Source organism: Vicia villosa, linkage group LG6 (assembly GCF_029867415.1).
Source record: "Vicia villosa cultivar HV-30 ecotype Madison, WI linkage group LG6, Vvil1.0, whole genome shotgun sequence".
In the NCBI taxonomy this organism is placed as follows: Eukaryota; Viridiplantae; Streptophyta; class Magnoliopsida; order Fabales; family Fabaceae; genus Vicia; species Vicia villosa.
In genome coordinates, this window is record NC_081185.1 from 25,744,629 (window position 1) to 25,756,012 (window position 11,384).

The window sequence follows — 11,384 nt, forward strand, 5'->3', positions numbered from 1 at the left end:
TGCTAAATATATTCATCTAATTAATTTTGTTTTCAATTACCTAGTCACCATGTTTTTCATTACTAAATAGTATAATTGCTAAGTACAATAAGTGTTCATTTAGGATATACATTAAGCTACATGCTATAAGATTAATTAAATGAATAAAAGCACCACAAAAATGGTGGCCCCCACCCTAGCACTAGGAGCCAGTGCTCTCTATCTTTTCCTACCATGGGAGCCAGCGCTCCCTTTACTATTTCCCTAAGGGGATGGGCGCCCCTCCTTTTACATGGTCTAGGGAGCAGTCACTCCCCTCCTCTTCTCTCTCATGCGGTGAGCACCCCCTTCTTCTACCACATATAGGGAGCGGTTGCTCCCTTATTTATTTTTTTGTTTTATTTCCAGCCACACAGACTTCATCAACTAGCTAGTTTTTCATCCGATTCTCATCTTAGGCTAGCACTACAATTAATTATGATAACAAAACAATTACACTAACATCAACATGGAACAGTATTTCAACAACGAATTCATCACCAATAACTAATTTTCAGGATCAACCACAAATATCAAACATAAACATAAGCAATTTTACAAACCCAATCACACATACTATCCATCATATACCCTAATATAGAGTTAGAACCCCACCCTTACCTTGGATTGAAGGTTTCTCTAACTCTCCGATTGAAAACCTAGCTTGTGCTTCCTTTCCCACTTTTTCCTCTTCGCAACAACTTATACGTTCTCTCTTTCTTAGACTAATTCCACAATTAACTTAATTTCTTTTTATTCTAATTAATCATATAATATTCTATTTCTCTTATTAGGCCTAACATTCACACTCCCACTTTGCTACACGCAAACATAGAATAAGCCCAACACAATTAATCTCCTGTAATAATAATATTTATGTTAATATTATTTCTAATATTAATAATACTAAATAATACTATTAGTAACCGACCGACTAATCAACTAAATAACCAACTACGCAACATATAACAACTTATTCATAAATAAATTCGAAAATGATTTAATTAAATAATTAATTAAGTTATGGGTGTTACAACTCTCCCCTACTTAGAATATTTTCATCCTCAAATATTTATCTCGTTCAAACAACTTGGGATATGATTCCCACATCTTGCTTTCCAACTCCCACATCATGCTTTCTCTGGAAGCTCCTGACCAGTCTACGTTTGTAACACCCCAAATTCGATACTAAACAAACAAGGCATACATTTGCATAAATCAGAGTAAAGAAGCATGCATCTCACGAAGGCGTTACACATATTTCAAATAAAAAACATTTTATCTTTTAACATGCAATGGTCATATCCAAATAACACGGGATTTAAAACAACATGCAAAACCACAGCGGAATAATCATCTCATCAAATAAATGGTAAAATCGAATGATTCCCATATATCATCCACCATGTCTCAACATCTCGGCTCAAGGCCACTCATTTACAAAATAACGTATTTAAATACGAAATACAATATGAGTAAACAAATGTCTCATAACATCGATTTCTGACAAGTTAAACATGCATACACAAACTGCACTACATCATGCTTCATCCAAGGCCACCAAAACAAATTCTTTAAATCTTGATACATTTTTGTCGCTCCTGGATAAATACTCAAATTGCTTCTATGACTTTCCTCAAGAATCATTCTCTTAATCTTTGGATCATCAGGAATACAAATTCGATTGCGGAATCTCAGCATGCCTTGCGCATCTAACCTGAAATCATTATTCTCGGACTGATCGATTCCAACCATCGAATTTACCAATTTCACATCTAACTTCTGAACTTCTCTGATACGATCTAGAAAATCGTTGTTAATCTTCAACATACCCAAAATTACACTCTACAGTATCACTTCGCAAACCAAACTCATATCTCTGAATTGTTCAATTAACTCCAATTCCTTAATCATCATCGCCGACATATGCAAAGTCTTTCAGCTTAAAGCATCAGCCATAACACTAGCTTTACCTAGATGATAATTCAAACCAAAATCATAATCTTTTAGTAACTCCAACCACCTTCGTTGTCTCGTATTCAATTCCTTCTGATCAAATAAATGCTTTAAACTCTTATGGTCACTAAATACTTCAAATATAGAACCATAAAGATAATGTCTCCAATTTTTCAACACAAAAACAACTGCAGCAAGATCTAAATCATGCGTAGAATAGTTCTTTTCATGAGTTCCCAACTGCCTTAACACGTAAACAACTAGCTTATCATTCTGCATAAGCACACTTCCTAAACCCATTTTAGAAGCATCACAATACACAGCAAAAGATTCTCCCGAATTTGGCAATGTCAAAACCGGAGTCGTCGTCAACCTTTTCTTTAATTTGGTAAAACTTTTTTCACATTGAATGTCCCACACAAAAGCTTACCCTTAAAAGTCAACTTAGTCAACGGAAGTGCCAACTTAGAAAAACCTTCGATAAACCTTCTATAATAACCAGCTAATCCCAAGAAGCTTCTAATTTTGGTCGCTGACTTTGGAGTTTCCCATTGCAACAAGGCATCTACTTTAGATGGATCTATAGCAATGCCACTACCTGAAATAACATGACCAAGAAAATTTACCTCCTTTAGCGAAAATTCACATTTGGACAGCTTTGCATACAACTTCTTCTCTTTCAAAACCTGCAATACTGATCTCAAATGTTCAGCATGCTCTTCTACTGATTTTGAGTAAATCAAGATGTCATCAATAAACACCACTACAAACCGATCCAAATAATCATGAAAGATACGATTCATGTATTCCATGAATACTCCCGACCCATTAGTAACACCGAAAGGAATCACCGAATACTCATAATGTTCATATCGCATTATGATAGTCGTTTTCTGGATATCTTCATCTTACACTTTAATCTGATGATAACCAGATCTCAAATCAATCTTACTTAACATACGAGCACCCACCAATTGGTCCATCAAGTCATCTGTTCTAGAAAGTGGATACTTGTTCTTAATTGTCACTTTATTTAATTGTCTATAATCAATGCAAAGCCTCATGCTTCATCCTTCTTCTTTTCTAGCAACACTAGAGCTCCCCACGGCGATACACATGGCCTTACAAACTTCTTTTCAAGTAAATCGTCCAGTTGCTTCTTAAATTGTGACAATTTAGATGTAGACATCCTGTATGGTGCCATAAACACAGGTCTGGTACCAGGTACAAGATCAATGGTAAATTCAACTTCTCTTTCTGGCGGTACATCAAGAATCTCATTAGGGAAAACTTCAGGAAATTCATGCACCACCTGCAACTTATCAATTATAGCTTGATTCTCCGTAGATAACGATGCCATCAACAAGAACACCTGAACTTCCTCTTTCATTAATAGTCGCAACTATTTAGCAGATAACAAATAAACTCCCTCCTCTTTAGGAGTGGAAAACCTCACCGACTTATCATAACAATTAATATAAACATGGTTATACTCTAACCAGTTCGTACCTAAGATCACATCCAACCCACTTAATGGCAAACAAACTAAATCAACAACAAAGTCTCTGTCAAAGATCGACAAAGGACACTTTAAACACACGAGAAAAGTAGTCAGCTATCCCTTAGCTGGAGTATCGACGACCATCTCTCTATTCATAGAAGACAACATAAGACCCAATATTTCAACACAATCAGCACTAGTAAAGCAATCAGTAGCACCAATATCAATAATAGTGATTAAAGGAGTACTATTAATGAAACACGTACCTCTGATAATTCTGTCTTCATTAGCTTTCTGAGTCCCAGCCAAAGCGAACACCTTTCCACCAGCTTGTGCCTGCTTCGATTTTTGACACTGATTACCAATGTGTCCCTCTTCACTATAGTTGAAACAAACCATCTCCTTATGCTTGCACTCAGATATTGCATGCCCGGTCTTACCACAACGAAAAACACCTTTTCACCTTACCAGTACACACCGTACTCTTATGCCCATGTTTCCCACATCTGAAACAAACCACGCTAGCAGGAGCATATCCCCTACTAGCTCTCTTACCATCAGCAACTTTCAGTTTACCTTTCCCAGCAGGAGCATCATAAGGCTTTCCATGATTCTGCTGGTGCTTACCTCTCCTCTCATTGAAAATCTTATAATGAGCATTATTATCCTCCTCATAGATCCAGATACTATTAACCAAATCAGCAAAGACACGGATCTTCTGGTATCCAACTGTTTTCTTGATCTCTGAGCGCAACCCATTCTCAAACTTGATGCATTTTGAAAATTCAGTAGTCGCCTCGCTATAGTGCGGATAAAACTTGGCCAGCTCAACAGACTCCATAACCTACTCAATAACCGACTTATTTCCCTGCTTCAGTTCGAGAAGCTCAATTTCCTTCTTTCCCTAAACATCTTCAGGATAATATTTCCTCATGAACTCCCTATGGAACACGACCCAAGTGATCTCTTTACCTGCATTTTCCAATCTTTGACGAGTCTCTAGCCACCAGTCATCAACCTCGATTGCTAGCATATAAGTACTGTATCGAAACTTCTACACTGGAGTACAATCCATCACACTGAAGATTCTCTCAATCTCCTTCAACCAAGTCAACACTCCATAGCATGAACCCTTGAAGGTAGGCATATTCTCCCTCTGGAAAGTCACCAAACTACGAGATCCAGCATTCTCGTCAGCGTATCCTTAGCATGAGCCATAGCCTCCAAAGCAACATCAATTGCAGCATCATTCCTTCCAGCCATTTCAACTTATCACTACACATAAACAACGATTATCAACTAAGTAACAATACTCGATTGTTAAACAACACTACAACTCGACGACTTGGTCAGACGGACCGACCTTCTCTGATACCGCTAATGTAACACCCCATTTCTACCCGGCGGATAGTATTAAAATCCGAGTCACAACACAATTAGGATGCCACCTTTTTTTCAACTTAAAACGTCAACATATAATCGCATGTAATACAGATACAAAACACATTAAAACTTGGATGGACAAATAACAAAAACTTTATGTCTTCAAAATAAAATAACTTTTAAATTACCACGCAGTAGATTCCTAAAATTCAACTCAAAAGCGTAACATCTTTGTCTAACATAAACGACTTCAAAGCAACAAAGTATTTAACAAAATTCAACTTTAATACAGATACATAACACATTAAAACTTGGATGGACAAATAACAAAAACTTTATATCTTCAAAATAAAATAACTTTTAAATTACCACGCAGCAGATTCATAAACTTCAAATCAAAAGCGTAACATCTTTGTCTAACATAAACAACTTCAAAGCAACAAAGTATTTAACAAAATTCAAATTAAAATTCAGCAACAGAAATAAAACCAACAATAAAGAAAACATGCATTCATCCCCCCGAGTGCTACGTATCAGAGCGACGACACCTGACTCGAACTAATGAAGGTAAGAAGCCTTCACTCTGGATTACCTGCACGTCACCAACATAGGGCCAACATTTAAACAAAAGGGATGAGATATCAAACAATATAATTAAGTGTATGGTAAACGATATATTAGTTCATATTATATAAAATTACCACTTCACAACTTTCAGGCAACATAAATCTTCACAATTCAACAACACAACAACAACTTAATCATGCAACACCGGATGCGACTCGTTACTATGCACATGCATGTGGTACAAATGGAGCAAAACTCTCAACTCTCAATCTCTAAGGTGAGTCCCTAGTTAGTAACCATCGGGTTTTTGCAAGTGGGGATTCAATTGGGGTTTAGGGTTTGTGAGTAAAGTATGAATCAATAATGCTAATCATGTTAGTTCTGCTATAATCCTTGTATACTGATGTTCCTAAATGTGTTTGTATGATACATTTTCGTTAGGACTGTATTGGGTGTGCAGGGGATCCATTATAGGGCATTTGGGACTGTTATAAACTCTTTAAAATGCAGAAAAATGATTCTGGTACAGTGTAACCGGTTACGGGTTTTGGTGTAACCGGTTACGCTGTTGAAAATTGGGAAATCTGGGCATTTTGCGTGTCCGTAACCGGTTACGGGTCCTGGTGTAATCGGTTACACTGAGTGGGAAAGGAAAAATTCAGCAGCTTGGGAAATTCATATCTCCCGTTTCATGTACCCGTTTGACGCGTACCATATACCGTTAGAAAGCTAATGAGATGTACTATTAAGGAAAATTAGTCTTGGATTCTAAATAATATTTTTCGATATATCTGACGCACCTCCAGTTAAGTGCGACACTGATAACATGTGAATTTTTGTATATTTGGACTGAATTTACTTCATTATCCTTAACTGTTGTGTTATATCATTATGTGTTATACGTGAAAATATGAGGACACCATCGTCTTGGTTAAACGATTGGTTTGATTGTATTGTTTGTGACCTTGACATTACGTCATATTTCCGTATGCTTGAATCGAAGTGACCGGAAGGCTAGATTGGGATGCTACTCCGAATTTGTGGTCAATGAGTCTTCCCGGACCGTGTAGTACAATGGAATAACACGTTCATGTGTATTGTTCGATAAGGTGTGCATCTGAGCTACCGTTGCAGTGTGCTCGTGAGTGCCGTACGGGGTTCTTACTCACTTGGCGTTAACACACTTGCGTGCTCGGTATGGTGGGGTTATGCGGCCATGTAGGCTAATGCATAATGAGGTAACTCACCTCTAGTGAAGTCACGTAGACTAATACTAGGCTTTCGCCCGATGGGCTCAGACGTCAAGGTGGCGGTTTGTACTCGGCGTAACTCACTCGCGTGAAGAAGGTTGATGGGACAATGACGCCATTTAGGCTAAGGTCATCTCGCGGCCATTTAGGCTTGTGCGAACCCGTTTAACCATCTTGCAGTGTGCTTGTACAAGTCCCTTGACAATAGGCAGGAGGTTACTCATCGAGGATGCATTCATTCCATAATCTAACCGAGGTTTATTTACACTTCTGGATTCCCCGTGTGTGGATGCAGGTTTGCATACTTGTTTGTTATACGGTGTGTCTTTGTTTGAGGCAAGTCCAATGGTGGATGAGCCACTTTGTTTACTCCGTATGTGTACCGGAAGTGAGAATAACCCCGAATCCATGGTGGATTCGCTCATTATTTATATGATCCCTATAGATTCGAGCGGACTAATAGGATAGGCGGACTCACTGAGATTTAGTAATCTCATCCCATTCCAATTATTTCTTTTCATGTGGCTCGAGGCAAGATCACGGTAAGGGAAAGATGGATTAGATCTTTTTGCGATGCTTGGATGTTTCTTTTAGTTCCTTATCGTGCTTACTAGTTATTGTATTTTGGATATGTACTGATATGATGTACTTATATTTTGGCCATGATACATTCGGCTTATGTATTCGTGTACTTCTATTCCCGCTGCAAACATTATGTAACTGTTGTCTTATGAACCATATTTAATACTTTATGCATATTATTCTAGACATATATGTGTGGGGTGTTACAGTTGGTATCAGAGCAGGTCGATCCTCGACTTTGATAAGACGCATCATAATGCAGTACAATTCTGCCTCATATGTGTGTAATCAATATGATTCCTTATGTCTTATTTATGGCATTGAGTCTGATCAAATTGATTCCATGCGTAGGACAGACAGGGAGATGGTTGAGCAACGCAGAGGTCCCAGAAGGCCCAGAACTAGGAATGTGGAGCCCGAGCAAACATCCGGAAGTGCACGCGTGCCTTGGCAACAGATGATGCAGAAAAATCAGATGATGGCTCAAATGATGCAAGGCATGCAGGGACAACAACCTCCTACTCAAGTTCCCGTTCCTCAAGCTGCAGCTGGACCAGACTTTCGTGCCTTCTTCAGGATGGATCCTCCAGAGTTTGTTGGCGGACTTGATTCTCTTTTGGCTCATGACTAGTTAGCTGGTATGGAAAGGGTGTTCCAAACTATTCAGTGTACTGAAGAGGAAAAGGTGATCTTTGCTACTCAGAAGATGAAGGGACCAGCTCTTAGGTGGTGGAACATTGCATCTACCTATTTCACCACACAAGAGATTCCTAAGGATTGGCAACACTTCAAAGTAGCATTCTTGGAGAAGTATTTCCCTAATAGTGTGAGGACTCAGAAGGAGCGAGAATTCCAGAACTTCAAGCAAGGTGACATGTCTGTTTCAGAATATGCAGAGAAGTTCGAAGAGTTGGCTGATTACTCCCAACAAGCCGTTTATGCTCCAGATGAACTATGGAAGATCGATCAGTTTATGATGGGTTTGAGGGCGACATTGCTCATAGTGTTTCCCAAAGAGAGTTCACTACTTATGCTGAGTGTTTGAGGCAATGCTATGTTGCTGAAAACAACTTGAAGAGGGTCCAAGAAGAGAGGAACCAAAACAGGGCTAATTTTAGGGAGCAAGGAAGATCTACTCAACACTTGAGGCCCCGTAATCCTCCATCAAAGAAGAAGCAGGTTTATGGTGATCAATCGGCTCAACCGCCGCATTGTCGCAAGTGTGGTAGGAAGTATACCGGAGAGTGCAAGTACGTTTCTGTGACTTGTTTTAGATGAGGCGAGTAGGGCCACATAGCCCCACAATATCCACAAAAGAAGATTCCTGAGAAGACTGCAGGTCGTGTTTACACTTTGGATTCAAGGAAGGCTAAGAGAAACCACAACCTCATTGCGGGTACGTGTTATGTTAAAAATCAACCTTTATGTGTTTTAGTTGATTGTGGAGGCACTCAATCTTTTGTCTCCACCGAGTGTGTTTACCGACTTGGTTTGGAGGTTATTCCATTTCCCGATCCCATGATTATTTCTTCGGCAACGGATGATACCGTGGAAGCTCGACTAGTTTGTAAAGACTGTTCGGTGTCTTTTAATGGTCGTGACTATCCAAATGATCTGATTTGCTTACCCCTCAAGAGGCTTGATGTTATTCTAGGGATGGATTGGTTGTCTTTTAACTCAGTGTACATTGGTTGCAAAGAGAAGGCCATATTCATTCCTGCAGAAGATACTTCTTCCGATGATGCAATTACCAAGTTAATAGAAGGTACGATCAGCGCGGTTAATTATCTCTTTTCTCAAGAAATATCCTTTCTTTTAGTTCTTTCTAAGGAACCTTCTGTGAGAGTTGAATTTTCGGAGATTCCGGTGGTGTGCGAATTTCCTGATGTATTTCCTGCGGATATCACTTCTCTCCCTCCAGAAAGGGAAGCAGAATTCTCAATTGATCTTGTTCCTGGAACGGCCCCAGTTTCCATCACTCCATATAGGATGTCTCCTATTGAACTCAGAACTGAAGAGCCAATTAGAAGAGCTTCTTGGTAAGCATTTTATCCAACCTAGTGTTTCTCCATGGGGAGCTCCTGTTCTTTTGGTAAAGAAGAAAGACGGAAGTATGCGCCTGTGCATCGATTACTGTCAGCTGAACAAAGTTACCGTAAAGAACAAATATCCTTTACCACGGATTGATGACCTCCTAGATCAGTTGAAAGGAGCCAGTGTGTTCTCGAAGATTGATCTTAGGTCAGGGTACCATCAAATCCGAGTGAAAAACTCAGATGTGCCTAAGACTGCATTCAGGACTCCATATGGTCACTACGAGATTTTAGTTATGCAATTTGGTGTGACTAATGCTCCGGCAGTTTTCATGGATTACATGAATCGAATATTTCAGCCATATCTGGACCATTTTGCGGTGACTTTCATTGATGATATTCTTGTGTATTCTCGTACTCCCGAGGATCATGAGGAGCACTTGCGAATTGTGTTATCAACTCTTCGAGACAAGCAATTGTATGCCAAGTTCAGTAAGTGTGAATTTTGGCTATCCGAAGTAAGTTTCCTTGGTCATGTCATCTCAGGAGGAGGCGTGGCAGTAGATCCTTCTAAAGTAGAAGCGGTGATGAATTGGGATCGACCAAAGAGTGTGACTGAAGTCAGAAGCTTCTTAGGTTTGGCAGGCTATTACCGTAGATTTATTATGGGGTTTGCTAAACTAGCCTTACCATTGACGAAGCTTACTCGTAAGGAAGTTGCTTTTGAATGGAATTCCGAATGTGAGCAGAGTTTTCAGAAGCTTAAGAAGAAGTTGACTACTGCACTCGTATTAGTGATTTCGGATCCAAACCGATCCTATGAAGTGTTCTGCGACGCTTCTAAGAAAGTTTTAGGCGGAGTATTGATGCAAGATGGACAGGTGGTAGCTTATGCGTCTCGGCAGTTGAGATCTCATGAAGAGAATTACCCGACCCACGATCTTGAGCTTGCTGAAATAGTTTTTGCACTCAAGGGGTGGCGACATTATCTATATGGCGTTCACTTTGAGATGTTCAGTGATCATAAAAGCTTGAGATATCTTTTCAACTAGAAGGAGTTGAATATGCGACAAAGGAGATGGATGGAGTACCTTAAAGATTTTGTCTTTGAATTGAAATACCATCTAGGAAAGGCTAACAAAGTGGCAGATGCCTTAAGTAGGAAAGAATTTCGAGTTGCTGAACTGATAATGTTAGAGCATGGATTGTTGGAGAAGTTTCGAAAATCTTAACCTTCAGTTTGAATGGACGCCCAATGGTGTGTTTATTAGTAACTTGAGCATCCAGAATGAGCTACGAGAAAAATTCGGATATCACAGGGGTATGATGAGCTATTGCAAGCGAGCGGAGGCATGCCTGATTTTGTGAGGGCACCTGATGGAGTAATCTTGTTCAAGCAACGAATGTGTATACCGAACGATTCTGAGCTGAAGCGTTTGATTCTTGATGAAGCACACAAGAGTAGATTTTCTATTCATCCTGGATCGACCAAAATGTATCAAGACTTGAAGAAAGACTTTTGGTGGCCGGGAATGAAGAAGGAGATTGCAGAATATGTAGCACAATGTTCCGTTTGCCAACAAGTTAAGATTGAACATCAGAGGCCAAGAGGAATGTTACAACCACTGGAGATACCGATGTGGAAATGGGATTCTATCTCCATGGATTTCATTGTGGGATTACCTCGTACTCGAGGCAGACATGATTCTATATGGGTAATAGTGGACAGGTTGACTAAGTCTACTCACTTTTTACCTGTAAAGACCACTCACAAGGTGATTCATCTTGCAAGGCTTTTCATAGCAGAGATTGTACGGTTGCATGGTGTGCCATCTAGTATAGTGTCCGATCGTGATCCAAAGTTCACTTCGAGATTTTGGAAGATGTTTCATAAGGAATTGGGAACTAGACTGGATATGAGTACATCCATCCATCCTCAGTCCGATGGGAAAACAGAGAGGACAATCCAGACGATAGAAGATACGTTAAGAGCTTGCATTCTAGAAGAAGGTGGGAGTTGGAAGGATCATTTACCGTTGTTAGAGTTCGCATATAATAACAGTTACCATGTTAGTTTGGGTATGGCTCCCTATG

At 39.5% G+C, this 11,384-nt stretch overlaps 2 protein-coding genes across 2 annotated transcripts; one reads left to right on the plus strand and one right to left on the minus strand.

Annotated features, from left to right (window-relative positions):
* Nucleotides 1-3,589: 3,589 nt before the first annotated feature.
* On the minus strand, nt 3,590-4,316 carry LOC131613400 (uncharacterized). The gene is made up of 2 exons (XM_058885074.1): nt 3,993-4,316; nt 3,590-3,910 (listed from the first exon to the last, which is right to left on the minus strand). Exons 1-2 carry the CDS (start codon nt 4,314-4,316, stop codon nt 3,590-3,592), a joined length of 645 nt encoding a protein of 214 aa, XP_058741057.1.
* Nucleotides 4,317-8,440: 4,124 nt separating this feature from the next.
* Nucleotides 8,441-9,300, plus strand: LOC131613401 (uncharacterized). The gene is made up of 3 exons (XM_058885075.1): nt 8,441-8,507; nt 8,693-9,022; nt 9,077-9,300. The coding sequence occupies exons 1-3, from the start codon at nt 8,441-8,443 to the stop codon at nt 9,298-9,300; spliced, it is 621 nt and encodes a 206-aa protein (XP_058741058.1).
* The last annotated feature ends 2,084 nt before the right edge of the window (nt 9,301-11,384 follow it).